The sequence below is a fragment of the Epinephelus moara genome, chromosome 21 (genome assembly GCF_006386435.1).
Source record: "Epinephelus moara isolate mb chromosome 21, YSFRI_EMoa_1.0, whole genome shotgun sequence".
In the NCBI taxonomy this organism is placed as follows: Eukaryota; Metazoa; Chordata; class Actinopteri; order Perciformes; family Serranidae; genus Epinephelus; species Epinephelus moara.
In genome coordinates, this window is record NC_065526.1 from 4,513,292 (window position 1) to 4,538,669 (window position 25,378).

Below are 25,378 nucleotides of genomic sequence, written 5' to 3' on the forward strand. Positions count from 1 at the left end.
CATGAGATATGCCCATTCAAAGTTTGCAATTTCAATTGGTTGCTATAGCGCCCCACTTTGGCCAATTGATGTAATATTGCTTCATTGGCATCCTCCCATGACCCTCTACCACTGTGCCAAATTTCACATGGATTGACCAAGTCAGTGAGGAGAAAAACGTGGAACAGACACACAGACAGAGTTTTCGTCATTATATAGTAAGATAAGATTGTCTGAAAGTGACAGTAAAGGTGTTTTTAGAAAACTGCCTCTCAGCTGATCATCAGGCTGAAATTAGAAGAGTAGATTGTTTAAATACATTTCTCGTCCATAAATGTGAGGATTTTTTAAAAGATGAAAAATATGTTTTTTCCTCACTCAAACCAAAACTATCTAGATGAATAAATAGCACCACAGGTGAGAGGAAAATATGTATTTTCTCTTTAAATATCTTAATCCTGGTATAAAGATATATTTGGTGCCTCAATAGCATAACTTTACAGTTAAGCCTGTAAACACATCAGGCTAATTTGGGGATGAACTGTCCCTTTAAGCGGTTTAAATTAAATCATCTGCACTTTAGCTGAAGCTGAGAGCTTCAGATGTAAATACACCTGTGACAGAGGGTCAAGAGTAGACACCATTTTGTTTTTCAGGGTCACTGATCAAAGAGGTTTGAAACCACCGAAATACATCAAAGACTCCAAGAAATGCCAGACCTGTGTGTTTGTGTGTGTTCGTTCGTGTTACTGAATATTCCTTGTGGTGTTGCTGTTTGTGGAAAAGGCTGAGCCAGCACCGGGTTTGGCTGCTCTCAGTTTTCCACCCAGAAGCCAACGTGGTTAAAGTCTGACAGTGTAAAACTTCACAGAAGAACTCCAGAATGTAAATAACAGCTACTGCCAGTGAGGATGTCTCTAATGCAATTTCCTCCAAAATACTGATTGACTGAAGTGTGATCCGTCCGCTGAGAGATTTGATCTTCTTCCTTTGAACCTCTGTGATGCTGCAGTGACAGATCACCCGCTCAGTGATCTCTGTGCGTCCTCCTGCAGGCTGCAGACCTCCTGCAGAGCACTTATAATTTGAGGTCTTCTCTTAAAAAGCCTCACTGGCTCTTCCTTTACACGACTGAGCTGTCCTGTGGTGTAAAACTCTCAACTCATGTTAATGATAGACTGTAGAAGACAGAAGAATAACCTCTTTGTCTAAACGTTGAGGTGGTTTTCCTCAATATTCTTGTATTTCAGTTCTCCATATTTGTTCCTCAACGCTCATTGCTGTGGTGCTCAGTCATCTAAGTCCTACTGCGGCATCTGCTTTGGATTTGGAGACCATTTTTTCATAGTGCCTGTTACTCCAAATAAAACCGAAAAGCAAAACACTTTTTTGGAGGCTTTTAAATCCTGATGAGAGCAACTTTTGGGGGTGAAATGGTCAAATGTAATGCAGAAGAGAAAGCATTAACATTTACCGACTTTGTTCCAAAGCGACCTGTATCTGTAGGACTAATGTGTCGGACTTGGTTTGTCTCAAATCTGAAAATAAATGACAAGAAATGAACTGCACCATTAACATCTGTCATGCCTCAAGCTGATTCAGGATATTTTTATATCTCAGACACATTTCTTAAGATAAAATGTCCTTTCAACTTGATACTGATGTTAAAGTTGAGACTTGTGTAAAATGTTTTGACTATGATTTGAACTCCGTAGTCTTGGCAGAGGCACAGAGGCTGAAACTCAACCTTGAAACACTTATAACTGAAGTAGACGGTGAAAATGACAGACATAATATGTGTTTATCAGGGTAAAATTATTTGATTGGAGAGAATCAGTTCTCACTTGTTTCAACTTGGCATTGAAGGACAAATGCTGCGCAAAGAGTGTCATCCTCGTCCTCAGACACACATGATAAGCAGCCATCTGCTGAGACCCTCGTCCAGCTCCTGACTTGGTTTCCTTTACCAGCCTTGGGTCATATTTACCTCCGCTATCTGCCATATGTCACCTGTGTGGAAGGAGACATGTAATATGAGCCAGAGGAGGAAGGTAGAGCTTCTGCCCTCAGGATACAATTAATGATACTTACAGACAAAAGTGGCCAGAGGAGGCAAGTACGTTCTTTTATCCAAGAACTGTTCTTGTGTACTGAGGTACTGGGGCTGGTTGCACAAAGGACCTTAAAGGGATAGTGCACCCAAAAATGAAAATTCAGCCATTATCTACTCACCCATATGCCGAGGGAGGCTCAGGTGAAGTTTTAGAGTCCTCACATCACTTGCAGAGATCCAAGGGGAGAGGAGGTAGCAACACAACTCCACCTAATGGAGGCTGATGGCACCCCAGATTCAGACGTCCAAAACCACATAATTGAAACCACAAAATATCTCCATACTGCTCGTCTGTAGTGGACGAGCAGTATGGAGATATTTTGTGGTTTCAATTATGTGGTTTTGGACGTCTGAATCTGGGGCGCCCAGCCTGCAGAATATACGCTCAATCACCCGTTTGCATTGACTTTGTATGTAAACTCGTCTCTAGCGAGAAAAAAAAAAACAGGTCCAGTGTGAACACACCTTTAGTACTTGGTATCTAGTTCCTGAAATGTTGAGGCAGAGGGTACTTGCTGTAGCTCAGGTTGAGGGTGAAACAGAGATCTGTGTGGGTACATGAGACCCTAAAAAAGAGGCTGGATCACGGGGAGTACCACCAGTTGGTCCAGGAGCATCGCCTCCATGATGTTTCCAGGCGTATTTGAGGATGACTAGAGTTTGACAACCTGCTGTCTATCGTCCAGCCATATAACTCTGGATATCCAGCAACCGCTACCACCAGTTTCTCCTCTATTGTTTACCAACTCTAAACTTGTTGTGACCACCACAGAAGGCCCGCCTCTCAAATCATCTGATTGGACAATGGGGACAAAGCTTTTGTTTACTCATCTCCTTATTCCCTAATGTTCCACATGTTTGAAAGGATGCTGCTTGTTTTAAGTAAAGGATCTGACTTCTTCTTCCACCACTGACAGCAGCCTTATTTCACCTCCACCTGGCTTCACGCCGGTCTACATTTCAACCAGTGATCTATTTTTACCACTGTGAATTTTGACCCTTTTTAAACATTCCCCCCCAATATTCAGCTAACGTTCCTGGATTGAATGTTTGAGGAGCGTCTCTCTGACCTCCAGGCTTCCTTCCACACTTTACACTCCTGCAGTAACATGAGATAGAATCTGTCAGTCGGGATTCTCTCTGCTGTAAATCATACAGTTGAACTGTTTGACAGGTCAGTCAGACAGAGAGAGGCTGTCAGTGTCAACAGGTCACGTACCTCAATTTATGATTACTGTCAGAGTTTTACCACCACACAATCTTCCCCTGAGGATATATGGTTGGGAGATGAAAACAACACCCGATGATCTTATGATGTATTTGCAAAAAAAAAAAATAGCTGTATCTGATCATTTTGAAACATCCAAAATATCTGGGCGTTTTTTTTTTGTTTTGTTTTGTTTTTTAAAAACACCAAAAAACTAGAAAGTCAAGCTGCTGTGTGTCTTAATATATTCGCCTTGGTCCAGGTTCTTTTCCCAGCTGTTTTCTATCACGCACCATTATTACTGCAACACAGAAATATGCGTTGCAAATGGTTGTAGTGTTTGCTTTGTGATCCTACTCCTAGAATCCCTGATAAGAAAGTCAGTGAAGTAACTGAGGGAAATTCATTCTGGTAGTTTACTGAGTTTTGGTTTACAGATTTGATATCATTCAGTATCTCAGGGCTTCTGGAAGTTTGCAAGTTTTTTTTTACAGTATGAAACGCTGCTGTAGTCTGGAGTTCCTGCTTCTATCTGATCTGGATCGGCTCACTCACTCCAACAGAGAGGCTGAAGAAAGAAGATAGAAGGAAACTAAAGATATGAAACTTGTGGTAGAGACCTGGCAGCCTGAAGCCCAAGTCTGGCCTTCAAACAGTGAGCAGATGACCCAAAACTGGACCAGACTTAAAGAGGAAGTTGACACGGGCCAACTCTTCTGCAAACAACACTTCAGGAAACGGAGTCGAATGATTTCCTGTGATTTTAAAATGATTACCCTCCGGGGGATTGTATTTTCTTCTAGAAAAATGAAGGTTCAGGTTGACAGTGCCAGCCATGCTTGTCCTCATTTTGACACATTCAAGTAGTTATGATGCCTCCATGCCGGTGATAGCCGTGGCAGTAGGCAATAGGCAGGTCGTCCATCCAATTTTCATGAATGCTATATCACAAGGAACGCCTTGATAGAATTTCTTCAAATGTGGCACAAACATCCAGTTGGACTCAGTGATGAATTGATTAGATTTTGGTTGTCAAAGGTCAAGGTCACTATGACCTGGTTTGTCCCATTCTCATGAACTCTATATCTCAAGGAACACCTCTTCAAATTCGGCACAAACATCCATTTGGACTCAAGGATGTGCTGATTAGATTCAGGTAGTCAAAGGTCAAGGTTGTTGTAACCGTCTTTCCGTCTCATTTTTCTGACTGCAATATCTCAAGAACGCCTTAAGGGAATTTCCTTAAATTTGGCACAGATGTCCACCTGGACTCAAAGATGCACTGATTAGTTTTTGGTGGTCAAAGGTCACTGTGACCTCACAAAACATGTTTTAGCCATAACTCATGAATTCATTTTTTGCATGGCTCACATCTTAACATTTCTCCATTGTCTGATTCAGGTCTACACCTACAAGCAGAATGCGCTCACCAGACAGAAGGTGCAGCCCATGCACCACAGCAGCATCAAAGGGGTGGAGGACATGGCGACCCTCGAGGACCTTCACGATGGCGCCATCATGCACAACCTCTTCCTGCGCTACCAGCAGAGACACATCTATGTAAGTTTTTTTTCTAAGCTTCGCCACACTAGTTGACTTTAACTTATTCTCAGCATCTTGAATGTTGAGGGAAACACTGACAAACTCTCCCATCACAGATTATTTTGAGCACTGAAGAGTCTTCGATGCTGCTGACCTTGATGTTTTGGCCAGGCATGGTTTTTCCCAAAATGTTTGATTTTGGCCACTGGATCTGGCTGAGCTTGTGAAGCACTCTGTGGTGTTGTTACTTCTGGATCTGATTTTGCAGCTATTATCAAAACCCCAAAACAAACTCACCTCTATCTGCAGTATCAGCGTTGGGGCTGACAGCTCAGGGTACACTGACTTCTTTTAAAAGCAAATCCCCCATGAAAAGCTGAAGTTGCTCAATCGTTACATAACTGATAACCGTCTAGACGCAGGCAGATAAGAGAAGGTGATGGCACGGTCAGAGCACTCGACGTTGACGCTGAGACACAGGGATGCGAATGGAGACGTGCTCTCCTGGAATGATCAGCGTGCAGTGATGATCCCTGTGGATATCCTGTCAAAAGGTGTTTGGCTTTCTGTCTCTGATTTATTACAGTGAGGGGTTAGCTTGAAGTTTCCTGGTGTGAAACACACGTGTGAACTTGATTCAAAGGTATGTGTAATTGTGTTGAGTCGAATACACGAGAGACACGTGTACAGACACAGCAGGTTTCTCACAACAAAATATAAACCTGTCTGACTGCTTTCTTACTGTCAAAGATTGCAGCATATAAGTTTTGACAGACATTTTTTAGTAGTTTTTGCACATAAACGCCCTTTTGGAACCTTTTAGGAGAAGATGTGTTGCAAAAAAAAGTCAAGTTTAATCATTTTAAAGAGACAGTTCACACCAAAATCAAAATAACACATTTTTCCTCTTACCTGTAGTGCTGTTTATCCGTCTACATTGTTTTGGTGTGAGTTGGTGAGTGTTGGAGATATCGGCCATAGAGATGCCTGCCTTCACTTTAAGATCACGGCCCCAGATGTTCTTTACAACTAAGGCTTGTGGTGCTCAAAGCGCGTTAACTTGCACTCCACCCCCATTTTGTAGCGAAAACGCCTAAAATGGCATATCCAAATTAAAATGACTGTAGCTTCTGAACCGCTCTGACTACATGCATCCATGAGGTCTTGCCAGAAAGGAAACTCGCTGAAGTTTCTTGTGAAAGTGTCAGAAACACTCTAGGTGATACAGAGACAGAGTTATGGGCCTCTGAAGTCAGTAAAAAAATTGAAGATTTTGCCTAAAATAAAATAAAAAATGTTTTTCAGGATGAATAACTGTCTGTGGGTTCATCTGAGCAGGTAAATGACACTGTGGGGCTGTAGGCACACTATCAATGAACACTTGTTTCAAATTTGAAGAAGACTGCTCAAAGTATGACCATTCTACAGTGTTTTTACTATGAAAAGATCCAGGCGGAGCTCCAGATGACAAGTTGGTCACTCGGCTTCAAAACAGTACTATCAGTGATCAAACAACACTCAGCCAGCTTCAAACATTGTACCTTATTGAAATCAGGTGTGATTATGATAGCTGATGTTGTTTATGACACAGAAACACCATAAAATATCACCAAATAAAGCCATATGAAACGTGAAAGTTATGATCCCACTTTCTAGACGGTGTATCTCAGCCAAAAATAGTGGTAGGAGTGAGATCTCACTTTTTATAAAAGATCTAAGTCTCCACTCACAGCTCCGCATAAGATCGCGAGTAATCCTTTAACTTTTCCAGTCGAAAAACGGCATGACATGACTTGTCGCGATTTTGGACTTTGTGTGTTTAGGCTGCTCTGGTGTGAAATACATAATAAATAAAAGAAAAAACAATGTTATTTTTGAAAAGTCGAGAGCTTCCTGAATCCGGCAATACCAAACATCACATGGTGTGATGACGCAGTGCGCCTGGGAGATACCATTTAACATTTGAAATGAGTAACTGGATCATGAGTTCTACGACAACATTTTAGGGTGAACTGTCCCTTTAAGTTATTTCTATAAAAGCTGTTGTGTTAGAAGAAAGGTTTTAAGGCCTGGCTAATACTTTGCAATGGGTTTCAAGCTTCTCTAAGGCCTAGTTCCCCTTTAATTGTACGCTTTTACAAGCACAAGCCTCTCGTCCATGAGTAGATGCAGGCTTCCTTCTGTGTGGTGAAACGGTTGGTGCAGTTCAGTAGAAAGAAAATAGGTTCTACATAAAACTGCTCACAGCAACGTCTGTGGATTATCTTGCATAACTGAGTTATGATGTCTGAAAAGAAACATTGCAAGTATATTTTGGCACTTTGAGCACCACAAGCTGAGTACCATCTAGTTCCAATATATCAGAGAGAGGGCAGACATGTCTGTGGCCGATATCACCAACAACATTTTGGGGTGACCTCCCTTTAAGCTCTTTCTATACACGCTGTTGTGTTAGGAGGTAAGTCTTCAGGCCTGGCTAAGGTTTGCACTTTGAAATGGCTTTCTCTAATGGCCTTTATTCCTCTTAATGTTTACTAAAATAACCAATTGTTTCTCTGTCCACATCAAGAAAATAACATGAAAGTCAGTTTCATTCTGTTGCATCAGATTTGTATTTTGAGCCTTTGTGGTTAAGCCACGAACTATAGTAGCCAATAGTTATTTTAGATGCTGCTATCCTTTGCAACACAGGATGTAACATTTCTGTCAGACTCAGCTAAAAGGAGGATTCAGAATTTAAAAAATGAAGTTCAGAAGAAAAGGGTTCCTGATGTTCATTATGTAGTATTCCAAAGACACAGCTCATTATATGAGCTAACACCTAGTAGTTAATTGTTTGGCTTGGATCACTTTGTGCAGGTGTCACCTTTTTTCCAAGAAAATGCTCATTTCTTTAAGACTTGCCTTTAATCCCACCACATTAACAGAGTATTTATGCAGGTGTTTGAATTCTGAAGTGTTTCCAGGTGTTTAACACGACACATTACTGCACTGTGACTGCAAGAAACAACTTCAGAGCAGTTTTGTTCTGTACTCATAAAGTAAATCTCTTCCAATCAGAGAAAACAAATCAAAAAAGTGAACAAACTTTCACTCCTCCATCATGTCTTTGGTAGGTTTAAAGTATCCTTGGAGAACAGCTTGTTTTTGAGGTTTCCATGACTACAGTGTTGACCAGGTGATGAAAAGCACAGGTGATAAAGCCCAAACAAGTCGAGAGATTTTGGTTCCAGGTTGTTAAACGTGGACGTCGCTGAACGGAGCTCCTTGTTTGGCAGCCAAGAGCAACAGTAGCCAAGTGCGAGGGAGGAGGATTAAAGTTTTGGGTTTGTTTGGTTTGACGCTGGTTTTAGAGGCTGGTATTCCAGTGGTGGCCTCACTGGGAGTTTGGCTGGAGCTAACGGGTCCTGGCTCGGCTCTGATAGCGGCCGTGTCTTCCAAGCTGTGAGACAGGACAGTTAAGAGCATGTTATCTTTGGAGGAAAACCACAGTGAATGTGAAAATGCTGTTTATCTCCGTCAGCATGGTCACATTTGTTCCCTCGCCTTTACTGTAATTTGATAGCTGAGAGAGCAGCCCAGTCACCAGAAGAAAATGTGGGCATGGTACATTTCTGCAAACCAAGAATACCTTACTTTTGTACATTTCACAGGTATCAAAATTGACGTAGTATATATGCTTACTTATTCACCATTAGGTGAAGGGGATGGTGATGGGATGGTCACAAACGTCCACTTGGACTCAATGATAGACTGATTGGATTTCAGTGGTCATAGGTCAACGGTTAAGGTCATTGTGACTTAGTATGTCTTATTCTCATGAACACGATACCTCAAGAACACCTTGAGAGAATTTTTTTTAAAATTTGGCACAAACTTCAAATTGGACTTCACAATGAACTGATTAAATTTTGGTGGTCAAAAGTCAAGGTCACTGTGACCTTGCATCCATCTCATTTTGTGAATGCAGTATCTCAAGAAGTTAAGCCTAGTTCACATTACGCGATTTTCACCCTGATTTTGCGTCGCGGAGACTATCGTAATCTTCTGAGTGTTAATACCTGGCGACGTGTGTTTCTGTCAGCGGGAGTCTCGCCAACTGCATTACGACCTGTGTGTGCACACCACAAGATTTCTCCCCCGAGCCCTCGCCGACAGAGCCCCAGATAACGCGGTGACGTCACCAAACTACGTTTTTTAACTTGGAGACGACACATCGTAAAGGCATGGATATTCTTCCCAGTGATGAATCAGATCTGCCTCCAGGGCCTGGGTCCAAACACAACGCACCCCCCATGATCCTGTGGACGCCGCCATTGTTGTTGTTGCTTGCCGGCTAGTGTTGCCAGATCTTGGCAGAGAAACAAGCAACCAGGGCTATGGAAACAAGCCCAAAAGAAGCGACTATCATGCATTTAAATAACTTATTAGACGGATACATATAGAGAAAGGCGACGTTTAGAGAGCAAGCCCAAATAAGCAAGTCCATATTAGAAACAAGCCCAAAGTCGCAGCTAATACGCAGACCTGGCAACCCTGCGGCTTGTCCTCCTCACATTTCTTCCGTCCTCCTGCGTGCTGACGTGGGACGTATCCCGCCTTTTATTGGCTGATGCTCTTTGTCAGTCATGTCACACTTCTCCAGTTTTCTAGCATGCCAGATATCCAGTCCCAGTCCCAGATGAGGGGGCGACTTGCTCGTAGGCTTGTTCACACATGAGGACTCGTCCTGGCAGACTATCTGCCGACTCACCTCCGACCCAAGGTGGCTCTCAAGATCCTCTGTGACGTCAGAATCGGGGTGAAAATCGTGTAATGTGAACTAGGCTTTACTCTTGTTTTCAGGCATTGTGTTTTCAGGTTGTCTGTTCTTGTGAACGGGATATCTCAAAAATGCCCAGAGGGATTTTTTTTTAGAATTTGGTACAAACGTCCACTTGTATTCCAGGAAGAACTGATTAGACTTTGGTGGTTGTAGGTCAAATGTCAAGGTCACTGTGACCTTGTCTGTCTATTCTCAGGAAATTGATATCTCAAGAAGGCCTTAAGGGAATTTCACAGACATGGAAGTAAACTGTAAGTGTAACTTGACGGGTTTGCGAAGGCATACAACTGCGACGTGCTTAATTGTAGTTTATTCATCTTTTCAAACAATTGCTTTGTAAGTTTTTAACCACTACAGCTTCCCTGATAGAGTCCTGAAAGACTCACTGGATAGCATGGTTATGGCAGCATTTACACAGGACACCACAAGAGCACAACAAATCCTCCAAATTAAACATCAAAATACTTATTTTTTCCATATCCATGTTCTCTGATCTGATGCCTCTGTCAGCACGATGACATCATTTGTTTGTGCCTTCCAAAACAGTTTCAGGTCACTGTTGGAAAGTAAATCATTTTTTAATGTGACAACTTTATAGTTCAGTCAGGAACACTAAAGTCACTAAAGAAAATTTTATTTCCATTTGCAGTATTATATTTGGCAGTAAGGCTCTGTTCTGGGGCCTCCCTGCCTTTCCTCAGGGCCTACACAGAAAGCCTCTTCCACGCGCCTACATGGAAAGCCTTAAGGCAGAAAGAGCAAACCTCCCTGCCCTTCCATGCGCCTACAAGGAAAGCCTAAGCAGCAGCAAAGACCCCCGGGAACAGAACAGAGCAGCATCAATGACAAACAGAAATGACATTAATAAGTCAGACACAGCATGAAAAGGAGGAGCTGGGGTGGAGGCAGGTTGCAAAGTGGCTTGCAGAGGAAGCAGCAACAGTAGGCAGGCCAGAGCAGTTTAAATAGGGTGCCCTGAATGAGATTTGCCAGTTGGTCGCACATATAGGAATCATGCGATCTATCAGCTGACTCCCTTCCATCAATCAGCTGATCCATCAGTTGATTAAACTGTTTGAGATCAGCTGATGTAACTGAGATGTGAACTGAGCTTGGCATCCAACTAACACTAAAGTTTGGTTATGTTTTACAAAAATAAGACTTTCTCAGGTTTAGTTTTTTTTTTCAGGGAGGTGTTTATTGGGGGGATCACAACAAAAATAAAAAGGTTAGCAGCAGTAGTAGTTGTATGAGGAGAGGTTGTAATGCTGAGACTTGTACTTTCATGTTAAGTGAACTTACAAAGTATCTTTTCCCACACTGTCCTGATTTACACACTGAGCTAATTAGCAAACAAAGCAGCTCTGTTCCTGCCGACCCCAGTCAGAGTAAAGGAGCCTATGAAAGTTACTGTATGGTGGAGAAAACAAAGGAACATGTAGGACAAATAGCCCACAACCATTATTGTCTCACTTTGTACTTATGGACTAATGAACAAACCTGACCCAGCACTTTCACCAGCAAAACAAGCCGGCCACAAAGGCAGCCTTGTGCTTTCTGCGCACATTAGCCGCAGTAACCTTTGACAAATGCCATCTCGTTACTTTAATCACATCTGAATGCTCCCGTATGGTCGAAATTATCCAATCAATTCATCACGGCCGCTCAATCTCCACTCTGACGGGCTGTTTTTTTCTTTTTGGGCCAGGAGCTCCAAAGAGGGAAAATTAGAGGGTTTTGGTGAAGTGGGCAGCGGTAAACCGAAGGGAAGGGCTATAAGCACACCGCTGAAGCCAGAGAGCCAACAACAGTCTCTGATACAGCAAATGGGTTAAAATTGAATTTCAAACAGTGGCTCAGATGGTCTCAGGTAAGTTACAAATAAATAGAGTAACACATTTTTAAAAAGATTTTGGTACTGATACTCAAAGCAGGCTAATAACCCTCTGAAGTCACGGCTTTAAATAACAGTTTATTCTCATAAGTCTTATTACTAAGTATGGCTCATAATATTTAGACATAAGTGGACATTTAATGTGACTTTAATCTTCACACCGAATAGAAACAGAGCTGTTGCATAGTGTAAACCCTTGTGCCACACGAAGCAAAATAAATGCACATATATTGTGATTATTTTTTACTTGACAAGAATTTAAACACAACTGAAAAATGCAAGCAGCAAATTAGCAGCTTCAAGCAAAAACAATGAAGCAAAGTTAAAGCTAAATTTGTGCTGCTGCTAATTCAAAATTTACACCTCTACCACAACTGCTGTTATCACTACTGCTATTAATTCCACTAATACTTAAAGGTCCAGTGTGTAGGATATCAGCTTAGATGAATATAATATAATACGTATGTTTTCTTTAGTGTATAATCACCTAAAAAAAAAGAATTGTGTTTTTGTTACCTCAGAATAAGCCGTTTATATCTACATAGGGAGCAGGTCCTCGTCTATGGAGATTGCCATGTTGCACCACCATGTTTCTACAGTAGCCCAGAATGGACAAACCAAACACTGGCTCTAGATGAGGCCATTTGCATTTTTATGTTTTTGCATTTTCAGGAACCGCCGTAGTCAGAAGCCCGTCTGTGACAAGCAGCATTTGAAAAACCCTAATGTGTAAAGTGAAACTGCTTTATACTCAGTGTTTTTACCAGTTTAAATCACCAGGGATCTCATTTATAAAACAATGCAGAGGATCCATACTTAAAATGTACATAGGAAGAAAGGCCAAAAATGGGATGCGCCAAAAAATATTCAACAGTTTCTACAATCAGGCTTCCACCTCACCATCTGCATCTCCAAAATGTTCGCAAGCATGGGTCAAAGTTTCTCCCATCCATTATGCTTTTATAAATCACAACTTTTGTTTGGGAAGAGCTGTATGTCTCTTTCAGGCTTCGTTTTGTGCATTCACAATGTTTATAAATGAGACCCCAGGTCTGTTTGTTTTGGAGAGGTTGCGGCCTCTCTGGATAATTCATCTATCTGTGAAACTTCCTGAACGTCTGAATCTTCAGTTATGAGAGAAAAAGGTGAGCATGCATCAGCAACCTGTCTCTGACATGGCAAACAGCATCAGAGAAACATTGATTTGTGATATGAAACTGCTTTATTCAATGTTTCTACCGGTTTAAATCACCAGGTCGGTTTGTTTTGGAGAGGAAGAGACCTTGGCGGCTAATCCAGCTCATGACTGAGTTCAGTTTTGTCATGGTTATTCATGGAGAGACAATTTTAAGGTTCAAACTATAGACACATTATAAATCAATAGTTTAATGCCATATACAGTAAATTCCCAGGGGCCACTGGGTGCTTCCGGTGTCTGGATTTAGTCACTTTGTGGCTCACTGTAATTCTTCTCTGTCTTTGATGAAAAATGGCTGCTCATGAGGAGCAAGGCCTCTACGTTTCTGTCAGATATTTGTCTTGACATCTGGACACGAGTGTTGACAGCTCACAACCACCAGGAAACTGTTGCGTCAGTGTCATGGCCCATATTTTTTCTTTTTCAAACGGAAGTTCCCTCTGTGACATGACAAAGATGTTAGTTTTTTTAAAAGACAGTGACGTATCCAAAGTGTTTGGTTTTGGATTAATAAAAAAGACATTTCCATTAAAGAGCTGCAGATCATCAATACTCAGGCCTCAGTGTGTGTATCATCTGTATGTTGTAGAAGGTGTGTGTGGGAGGTAATATGGATAGTTTATATTTCTCAGATGGCCCTTTCTGAGTCACAGTCACAGGAACTATGTGGGAGAAACACAGGTAAGGTTCCTGACTTCCTGAAACTTGGGTTCTCAGAAAAGTCCCTGCGGGGAAAAGGGGCAGGGAAAGGTGAGGTGACGGGCTAACGCATGAAATCAAATGCATCAGAGCGAGGGGCCCGGTGTCATAACCTGTCAGGGGCCCCTGAAAATTCCTGAAAGCACCCCTGCTGACTTCTGAGGGAATTAAATGAGGAGAATTAATGAGTTTAACCAACATCCACCAAACAAATCCCCACTTTCTCTCTTTTAAGCTTTTATGTGTGTGTCTTGAGAAGATATATTCTCAGGATAGCGTTGTACTTCTGTGTGCTTTTTGACCTCCTTGGCTGTTAGCTGCTCTGACTGTTGGTAATTAAAGAAGTTGTAGCTTATCTTACTTGATAAATCCTAAATGTGAGAGATGGTTTAGTCCAGCATTGACGCCATGGTACTGAGTGTGCTTCTAGAGTGTTGTTTTTGGCTGGAGAACTATTTTAGATGTTCCATTTGCTTTTCATTTAAAGCATTTAGTTGAGTAATAGTGGGTGCCTTATAGCAACTAAACGCCTGTAGACCACCTATAGGACAAGACATAAATAAATGTTAATGCTCTGTAAATAATAGGTGAGGCAAACTTGTGAAAAGTTTCTATGGTGCAGGTATGTTTCTGTACTGCATCAATCAGTTTTTTAATTAAACATCATTAAGAAGTTATTGTCTTTTAACCTTTATAGAAACTTTTACTAAACACATTTTAATTCCCTAGAATTTCTTTTTGGAGCAAGTTTGCTGCCAGGAAAATGTCTTGCAAACAGCAAGTAGTAATTTTTGAGGGCTGCAAAATATTGCAGTGGAGTTTCCAATTATAATGACTGCTGATGGGCCAAATGTAAGCTGCATGAGTTTCCAAAGTGTCGGCACTGACAGAATGAAATGAAAAAGCACAGAGTGACAAAATGTGACAGCTACTTCTAAAGGCTTATTCGGGCCATTGTTGATAAAATGAAAAGAAGAGAAGAGGAAAACTCAATATTTCTAAGATTAAAGTCATAAACTAAAGAAAAAAATAGGATACTCTTTCAGATTAAAGTGGTAAATCTATGAGGGGGGAAAAAGCACTCCCAGAAAGTCAGTATGAAGAGAAACAAAGTCCATGTAGGGTGGAAGTCATGGTGGATGAATGAGTGGAGCACAGGACTTTCACCCACAGGACTTTCACCCTGGAGACAGGAGTTTGTGTCCTGTGTGAGTGAATGTTGGCTTATTGTTTTTAGACTTAGCTGACTTATTATTTTCGCCTTCAGAACACATAATGCTGCTGAATGCAAACTGTGCAGCTGTTTATACCAACCAAGTCCCTCTCCTGACTCTTCAAATTCCAATGTTTGGTCAGTGGCCCATCGGCGTCAGACACCAAAGCACAGAAGCATCCTTTAGTGGGGAATTAGGCTGCATTTGTTGACGCTCCTGGCAGCTACTGTAGTATGAGGAGTCTGCATTGGGCGGGCGGAACTGGAGGTGGATGGGTCAATCAGACCGTGGACTTTCACCTTGTAGCCTGCTGTTTGATTCCAGTGTGAAACCAAAAGTCAGCCAAGGTGTTTTAATAATGATGTAGTGTGCTAGTATGTTTAGTATACTATGCTAGTGACATATGACACATATGATTTTTATTTCTAAACCTGACCACATGCTTTTGTTGCCTAAACCTAAGGACGTAAAGCTAAAAGCAAAGTCTGACTTTATTTTGAAAAGAGACTGAATGAGCACTTTGACTTTTAGCCAATCTGTGAAGCTAACTAGCCTCAGTGCTACTTTTCTTTAGCATTTGCATTCCATAGTTGAACAAGAAAAATTTAGCCTGGAGGCTAGCAGACAGAGTGTGTGTGTGTGTGTGTTCATATATGTCCGTGTGTGTGCTTCAGTGGAATCTGCAGAGGAGACGAGTGAGGCCACCAGTCGACAACACAGCTGGTTACAATCACAGCAACTAAAGACTGTACACACACACACACACACACACACACACACACACACACAGAGGAATCTCTGACTTGTTCTGTACCCCGATTCTGTCCCTCTCTCATACAAACACACTGACATACACATTCTCTCATTTTTCTATCACACACTGTTCTTTTTTGTCAGCCCCACGATTAATATTTTACACTTAACTCCCCCTCAACCACACACACACACACACACACACACACACACACACACACAGTCTCTGTCTGGGCATTCAAGTGTCAACACCTCCACTCCTCTCTGTCTCTCTTTCCAGCAGGGGGTCTTCAAATCAGAAACTTTTCATTCCTACAGAAGAACCTTTTGTGTCTCAAATTTAATCTGTGTATATGTAAAATACTTTATATATATTATATGACTTATGATAAATAGCAGGAGATTCCTCTACAGGATAATTTGTCTCAATTCACAGCACCAAAGCTGCGTTCAGACCGACTTTACCCCTCTGGAAAAATGCCACCTCCTCACTGATCTGACTGGAGCCAGTAGACCGAGTAGTTCCCCAAACTGTAACCAAAGAGGTGTCGGATCATAAAACACTCAGATGAGTCATTTTGGAACAGTTATGCGGTTTGCTTTGGAAGGAACTCACAGATGACCTGCGTTGTGGTTCAGGTACACATGAGGTCTTGTTGATGCCAGAGCTCAGAGTAGCAGAGATAGTGGAATCTTTGTGCTTCGCCGTGCTTCCCGCGGTATACTGAGGACAAACTACTCAATCACACTCAGTGTTCTTCCTCTTTCCAGCTGTCATCAAAGGCTTTGCTAACTCGGTCAGTTTCACCACAGAGCAGAAACAGTCTCGTGACTCGCTTGGCTTATTTTAACAAGTCACCGTGTCCACTGCCGGCCCACTGACAGACTGAATCAGCCAGCTGCTGCTCCACTTTCACACACTTACAACTGTTATCGGAGAGGTGCTGTGTACGCTGCAGAAGCCTGGAATGTAGAAAACCTATTGGTGAAATGTTGGCCTGTGAATGAGTAACCAGCTGATCACCTTATTTGATTCTTTGCTTTTGTCAAAATACCCTCGAGCAAAGCGGCAAATGGCTGAACTGTGGATTTACAGGCAGATAACAATGATGAATGGGTCAGTGTTGTAAAATCCTGCGTCAGGTTTTGCCCCGAATTCATGTCCTGTTATCTGAAAACTCCAGATGATGCAGTGTTTTCTGCAGGCAGGCATTTAAGTCACTTTCTATATGCGATACCACGATCATTTTAGAGGTCATTCAGTTAGATAACATGCCATTTTTTCCCACAGTAGATATATATCTGGTCTGTCTGTCTGCTTATACATAAACAACCACATGCACACACTTACACACACCTACAGACCACACATACACACACACACATTCCTTTAGACACACTGAAACACGAACCTACTGTACTTCTTATTAAAAGCAGAACGTGTGCATGTGTCGAAGATACATTTACATTTCAGAGGTTTTAGCTGAAGCTGCCGTCCAGCTCGGAGTCCTGATTACTGTCAGATGTGGAGAAACGGTGCTCCAGCCAACGGAGCTTCACGCTTCACCAAGAACCCTCCTGATGTCATTTCCTTTCAGCTTTGTATACACTTACTCTGTCACTTCCTGTGTGAGCAGATTTAGACCACAGATGGAAAACGTCCCGTACTTTATGTTTAATTTAGATCTTTTATATTTTTTGTCAGAAATATGTTTGAAATAAAATGTGAGCAGAAATGACTGGATTAATGGAATGAGAAGAGTGTGTGTGGTTTCATGCAGTGATTTGCACCATTTTTAGCATTTTTTGGTTTGCTGATTATGGTCAGTTTTGGCAGCGCTTATTCACCCATGTGTTATTTGTTGAATTATCTCGTTAACAGAGAAACAGATTTGTCTAGAATTTGCTGGACATATCAATTTGGTTGCGAGATCTGGCATTTTTTCAGCTAAGATCATCAGACTGTCAGTACGTTTACATGACATTAATCATTGTATTATAGATATTTGTTAGTCTGACTAAAACTGGACTTTTAAAATCCATGTAAACATGTTAAGGCCCATTTATGCTCCCTTTACATACGAATATGTATACGTCCATTTCAAACGATGTTACCGTCACTGCCCACATACTTCCATGCGTCCTTTACGTTGGCATGATGTTAACCAATATATCCACCAGGGGGCAGCCCAGAGTCAAAAGTTTATGACAAAAACAAACTCAAAAACAAACATGGCGACTGCGGAGGAGATATTGATAATGTATGGGAGTGAGGGCAGGCTCCGCGGAGAGGCGGGAGGTCGGACGGAAGGCACGGACAGAAGGCTCCGTCCGTACCCGGATCTGTATTTAACATTGAGCATAAATGGGCCTTTAGTCCGACTAAAACTGTACTAAATCGAATTCTTCAAAGTCGGATAATGCAGCTGGGAGTTGAATTCTTCCTGCGTGTATACAGTTAATCAGACCCAAACTGGCCGAGGCGCTCTGAGCATGCTCCACATTTTCTGCCTCGGGCTTTGACCTGGAAGTAGAAAAGTATTAATTGTGTGACAGAAGAAGAAGCTGGTAACAACACAACGAAATCTACAGCACGTACGAAATGTACAGAGCTGTAAAGTTGTCCACCATGGTACCAGTTAGCTGCTAGCTAACAGTAGCTAACTTCTTGGTCGATTGTTTGGTCTGTGACGTAATAGGTCAACAGGGAAAAGGTCCAAAACTAACAAGCTGAAAGGGGGCATATCTCCACCTATTGTAGCGGAGTCGGACATACTTCGGTCAATAGATGGATTCCCCTCCTGTGCTTGAATACTGGGACAAAGACAGTAGTCCAGTCAAATGTCCTAGTTGAGCTGTAACTGTAGCTCATCTTTACTGTGCATGTAAACGTACTGACTTTATTGGGTGTAGATAACTATGTTCACGTGTGTAATCAGTGTATTCAGTCCTTGGTTGTATAATTTGGGTTCACTCTCGCAGACATGGGCAGATCACTTAATTTATGTGATGAACACTTGCAGCTACGCAGATACAGAAGGACCAAGTCTTATCCGTGAGCTAACTCTGTCCTCTAGTCAGGAAATTAAAACAGAACTTAATATATTTCTCTTTTTTCTGTCGTAGAATCAAAACTTTCCGCAAATGTATTGAATTTAATCTGTCAAAACTGCCACTGCATCATTTCAAAAATAACAGGGCATCGCTGGGAGAATAAATATTCTCATCTCCTGAACAAGACTCTTGCAGATGTGGGCTTTCCGTCCCTCAACAGCAATATAAAACATGAACTGTGGCTCAGGATCGCTTTAATCGCCAAGTATAACAAATGTGCAGGAATTTGTCTCGGTGACACGGTAACTCAGTGACTGTTGCTTGCCCCCTCCCCCTACTCATCCTCCCCCCTCCTCACTCCACTCTCTTACATTTCCTGCCGTCAGTCAGGCAGGTTGCAAAGCGCTTTGGCTCTGATGCTCCAGTTTTTTTTCCTCCATCTGGTCTTCATTTCCCTCTCAGTGCATTTATCTGGCTCTGTCTCAGAGAGATCTTATTTTTTTGGACAGGTCCGACTGCCTGCATGCCTCCCTCTGTTCTACAGTTACTCCATCAGCACTGACTGACGCCTCTCTGTAAACACAAAGGCTCTTTAGCTTCAGTAACTGCTCTCTGTCATAGAGCGAAAGAATCACTTCAGGTCACTCTGACCAGTGACACATATCTGCCGTTTGTCAGGGTGCTATCTGTTGAATAGAAGACATGTGATGTCAAAAAGTAAAGTGACTCTGGACATATAATCATTTGAGCGTTAAACACTCACTCTCTGTAAACCTCTGTACATTTGTTGGTTGTAAAACATTTATGATTCAGGCTACTCTAAACTGAACTAATCCAATAATGAATGACTAAGTTTTCATGGTGGAAAGAAAAAGTATTGAAACAGTGCAGCCTGATCTACTCCTCCATCTGCACGTTCCAAACCATCATGTGGGGAAACATGCTACTTCTGGCACAGCTTCTGAGGTTTGAGGTGAGATTGTAACACAGAAGCGGTGCACTTTGTCATATTTTGGCGCTCCTAAAACTACATTTTCAAATGGATCAACATCAATATTGTGATAGATAACCATTACTTTTATGTTACTTGTAGGAAATACATATTTGTTTCATTGGAGATCCCCCTGATAAACATGCCTAGTTGTCCTCGTTTGTCTTTTTATGCCTCTGCGCCCTTGATTACTGTGGCCGGAAGCATTATGTTTTCACGTCCAATCCATCCCATTCTCATGAACGCAATATCCTAAGAATGCCTAGAGGAATCTTCTGTGCTGCCAGGGGAAGATGTGTCTGAATCCTCCATGTGTTCACAGACAAACTGTAAGTGCAACTTGGCTGGTGCGTGGAGGCATACAACTGCGAGGCGGTAATTGTAGTTGTCTACCTCTCCTATATTACTTTTTAATCATAGACCGTGTAAAATAATGGACATCACTCATTGGTTTGTGGGCTCCCATTTTGAAGCCTTGAAAAAATCTTTGATTTTTGGAGCCATTAGTGACCATATATGGACAAGAGTTCAGCGCTAACCCTAATGCTAGCTACTAGCTTGGTTAGCACTGTGCATTTACATTCTCTGGTCAACTGTGACAATGCTAATTAATTAACTAATTAATGCTAATTGGCTTGCAAAAGACAGGCTTAAAACCATTAAAACAAAATGTATTTACTGGGAAAAACTGAACATTCAACTCCTTAGAGGGTCTTTTAGCACAATCAAACGCTGAACTTTTTATTGGTGACCAGAACGCACTGAAATAGCGACATTGCCTAACCAGCATTGTTGCTGTGGTGGTGACTTGGATGGACAGCACCCACCTGACACTCAAGTCTCCCTTAATCATGCAAAACTTTAAGCCTTAATAACATTTGAACAGGTGAGTTATATGAGTCGAGTTATATTAAAAAATAAAAATAAAATAAAAATTCACCCCCGTACATTTGTCGTGAACAGTCGTGACCATAACAGTTTTTTATACCAGGCTATAAACATGTAGTAAAGTTGGGCATTTTAACATGCAGGTCTGTCGGGGTTGACTTGCTTTTGGAGCCAGCCTCAAGTGGACATTAGAGGAAGTGCAGTTTTTGGTACCTCCATGTTGGCTTCATTTTTCAGCCCCTGAGGTTACCGCTTGTTCTTAAATTGCAGGGAAATTGAATAAAATGCTATCTCATGTTCGTTTCCTCTTCAGATAATAATTAATGTGGAAAAGGTACTTGCTGGTAATTCTGAAAATGGTCACCTTTAAAAATATGATTTTACAAAGGCCAAAATGCAGGTACCAGCCATTATACTGTTGGAATCATGAGAGACCGTTAAGGCCATTTCCATAAGTACCACAGGTTAAATACCTCAAGCAAACAATGTAAATGTGTGTATCACGTTTCTTGCGTCACCTCTGTGGTATGACTCTGAACAACACAGAGTATGTGACACCACACATGGAGGACGAGGGGCCGTGGTCAATCACATCAGCCAATAGGGGGGCATCTGATGAGAGTCACAGCCAATTAGCTCACAGCCAGGGTGCTGCCGTGGAAACTGTTACCAGGACGGAGCAACAGGGGGATCTAATTGAGTCCAAATGGTAGTAATTCATCGAGTTAAGGAAAGGCATGACTTTACCCAAGGCGTTTTTCTTTAAACTCTTAGCAATGCACACTGTCTGGTGTGAACTTACCCTCCTCCAGACTGCTGCTCAAGCTCCTCTGATAATGTTTTTCTTGGTGAGACGGTTCAGGGTAGCAGATCAGACTTTATAAGTTCAATATAGTGTTATTTATTTATTTTATAATTACATATATTGCATGGAACTTTATTTATTGGACTTTCAGGAACATGTCAAGCTCCATTTTAAATTGGAGAAATAAGTGAAAGGGCAAATAAATGAAAGAAAATATAGAGAATTAAATAAACACTTTAAAAAGACTTAATCAAGAGATCATTCCTCCAGTAGGTCACTGTTAATATGTTAGACACCAAAGGAGTATACATTTGAGTTACCTCATACAGCTGTCACAAGGTGTAAAAGTTAAAGGGGGTTTCTCGGTCGACTTTCTCCAGATCCTCTAAACAAGAGCTCAGTAAAAATCCCAAACACCATGTGACACTACATAAGCGTCTGCAAAGAAGTTTACACGACGAGCTGAGTGATGTACAAGATCAGTCCGACTGTAAACTGTTTACACTGCCAGCGGAAGACGGACATTTCTGCTTTCATGCCCATAAACTGACTCCTTCACCTGAGCAGGGAGCCGCCACGCTGTGTTTATGCTCTGAGAGATAACACGCATGGTGATTTATGATCCACTGTACATTACTATAACAACGTGCCCTCCCCTTTCATCTGGCTGATTTGCACAGGCAGCATCGTCTGAGCCAGTATTTGTCTTGTAAATACTCTCACCTTAACTGCCATTCAAATGTATTTGCATCTGGGCTGAATGTAGGTCAGTCTGTCAGTAGGCCGTTTGAATGGCGAAGGGAGATTAGTGCAAGGGGTTTAATGAGCAGCACGGGGCAGGTGATAAAGACGTTTGACATCCATCAGCAAAACTTAACTTTGTCTGCGTTGACCTCATCTTATCTTTTACAGTCACTGTGGAGCAGCATTTTAGGAGTTCACTCCATCTGTAATTTGATATATTTTTTGTTTAAACAGGATGTTCATCCAGGATGTAACACAGGTGCGCTCAAAATGTGTAAACTAATGAGATACCAGTTAGACAAAGGAAAGTGGTTTGACCTGATGGGGCTGTATCATGGTGGCTTGATAGTTTTAATGACTTTTTCCGAACCTTATTTATACATGTGGTGTTCTATCGGCCACATCTTTAAAGAATGCAGATATACTTGATTGTGTATTAATCCGCAGCTGAAAATAGTGCCCAACAGATGGAGTGTTTCCTCCTGTTTGAGCACCATTTTCTAAAAACAACAGTGCCCAGCTGTTTTAGAAAGTCTTTTTACGAAAACCAACTGTATGCTTGTGAGATGTGATTTAAGTCTTTAACCGATGGGCTTGTAGCTGAGAGATGGACTAACACATTGTTGGTCTTTTCAGGGGATTTCTTGATTACAAAAACAAATATAGAGTACATGTAATATCGTAAAAACAGGGTTAGGCAGGCAACAAAGGTTGCATAGTGTTGCACGATATGATCAAAGGCTTAAAAAGGCGTCTTCAGTTTTAAGTCGGCATCATTTTTCATTGTTTGTTTTCACTCACAAAACATCCAGAGCTGTGTGTGTTTGCTCTGTTGGTTGATTATCCCTGTTTGCTTTGCTTATATCAGCCATCACCTTCAATGTGTCATGTTTATACAGATATGCATGTGAAATACACACACTCCCTGGACCCTGAATAGAACTGAGCAGTTATGGGAATTTGGTGGACATCTGTGGTTTGAGAGAGACTCATTCTTAGTGAAAAGAAGATCCACTTGCGCACCTAGGTGGTTTATATTTAAGGAAGTTGATGAAGCAGAAGATGGAGAAGTGCTTAAGTTCTGCATGAGAAGAAGAATGGGCCTTTGTTGAGCTCGTCCTGGACTCTGGATACAATGGCTGGAGGTAAACGGGGTATAGGAGAGCACAGTGGTTCTGTCTAAAGTCATTGGGCTGTTTGAGATCAGCTGATGTAGCTGCGATGTGAGCTGAGCTTGACATCATGTCCTGCCCGAACTAACGCTTTGCTCAATTTCTCCACAAATGCTACTACTGCTGTTACTGCAACCACCATCTACACTGTTAGAAATTTATTGTATTTTTATAGGAAATTCCTGGCTAATAATTGCAGTAAATTTACAGTAAGCAATATACAGGACCTTTACTGTAAATTAACTACAATAAAGTACTGTACTTATACAGCATTGTACTGTAATTAATTACAATAAAATATTGTAAATTCACTGCAACTCAGTAGCCAGGAATGTCTTGTAATTTTACAGGATAGAATATTGTAAATATTACGATTAAATGTCGTAACTTAGATAAATGTCCTTCTGCAAAGAAAGACAAAACAGTGTATGACTGCTGGTGATACCTCTGCTGATGCTTCTACCAATGTGGCAGGTTGTTGGGTGTGTGCTATCACAGTGCCATGTCATGTTTGATTATTTCTCGTATTTATAATGTTCAAAGCTGAGTGAGCTTCATAACTACTGGTCTCTGGAAAACCTTTAATCAGTCAGACAACTGAAGCTCTTCATAACTCTTCATTCCTGAGCAGCTCCCTTTAAATATTTCCATTCAGCGTCTGTTCTCATACACATTGAGCTCTACAACAGACTGCCAGGGTGATTTTATTCCATGCCCTATACATCGGCATGCCCATTAACCTAATTATCGTTATTATGGTTGTAATTTGAGTTCTCCTCTTCAGAGCGCCAAACACAGTTCCACCTCAGGCATGGCGGACTGTGTTAGAAAGAGCCATTTAGTTTTTTCCTTCTTCCTATTCATCCAAACCAAACAGTGTTTGGAAATCTTTTCTGTTTGAGCTCCACAATGAGGGAAATGGAGTCTTCTGTTTTTAATTTATCTGCTTGTTTTAGCTGGAGTCAAACAGTTTGAAGCTCCACTCTGATATAATAAATCTGAAAAGCTCTTTTACTAACAGGTAGTGGAGCAATAATAAAGAGCTACTGTGGGGGCGCAAAGAAAATATCAGGCTTCAGTAAAATAGACAAAATAAACAGAGAGAAGTCCGAAAGGTGTACCTGCCCCTCTGCTGGGATTGTGGTTATACGTGACTGACAGACGACTGGCAGCCGTGTTTGCTTTCAGATGTCATCTTGTGTTTTTATGGTTGGAGAGGCCCGGTGCAGATGAACAGGATAAGAGAGAGTCACGTCATGTGACTGCAGAGGGGAGACAGAGATGCTCTGCAGACCAAGTGTCCTTGCATCTCTGTCTCTTTCTTCTAAATACATTTCATCATCTCCTCCAGGCAACAGCCACTCACATCCTAATGTGTGCTTACAGGAACACTGTGCACTGCTGTAATGAGATTTTTTTTTACCTTCAGTCCAAGTTGCACAGACAGAATGTTCTCATTTACACAGCTATGGTCAGAAATTGTCATCTTTGTCTGTATTTAAAGTGATAAGAACTCCAGTGAGAAATGACAGTGAATCTTGGGATAACTGCACCCTGTCAGATGAAAATCACTGGGAATTCCCCCTCTGTGGCTTCTCTAGAAAGAAACATGAGTGGTGGAGCAGTTGTAATCTGTGGTGGCTTCTGTGCAGTTCATCTTGGAGAAAGTGGTCAGTCAGTTACACAGGATGAGCACGAAGAACTGAACATGAGAAGGCGTCGACCTGCAGCTCTTCTGCCTTACACTTAAATGAAGGTGAAACAAGACCTGAAGTGTTGAGTCACGCCGAAAACACACCGAGCAGCAAGGAAGTGCTGCTCGCCACAATGATTACATTTTTCTGTGGCCGGGCGGCGTGTTCATGTGTCTCAGGCAGGAAGAAATTCTTTGTACCATATGTCACCATGTCACTGGAGTCGCAGAACTGTTTACCGTTTGGCTGTCGATATTCTCTGGCTGCAATTCGCCATCAAAGTTAAACTATCCCCAACTTTGAGTTTGGCCGCACTTTGCTGCAGAAACAACTTGGAGTGGCTGCCACAGCTTTCTATAGACATGCCGCAGGTTTTACTTTGCACCTGCTTGGTGTCTTTTTGGCGTGAATCCGGTCAATCATCCAAAAATTTTTACGACAACTATCTTAGTATATAATGACGAAAACTCTGTCTGTGTGTGTGTTCCACGTTTTTCTCCTCACTGACTTGGTCAATCCATGTGAAATTTGGCACAGTGGTAGAGGGTCATGGGAGGATGCCAATGAAGCAATATTACATCAATTGGCCAAAGGGGGGCGCCATAG

At 41.7% G+C, this 25,378-nt stretch overlaps 1 protein-coding gene across 1 annotated transcript in view; it reads left to right on the forward strand.

Annotated features, from left to right (window-relative positions):
* The window catches only part of LOC126409158 (unconventional myosin-X-like), a 159,682-nt gene that overhangs the window by 63,072 nt on the left and 71,232 nt on the right, over window positions 1-25,378 (forward strand). The window contains exon 3 of the mRNA XM_050075114.1: window positions 4,701-4,859. Coding sequence (XP_049931071.1) covers window positions 4,701-4,859 — 159 coding nt within the window. The remainder of the gene's footprint in view (window positions 1-4,700; window positions 4,860-25,378) is intronic.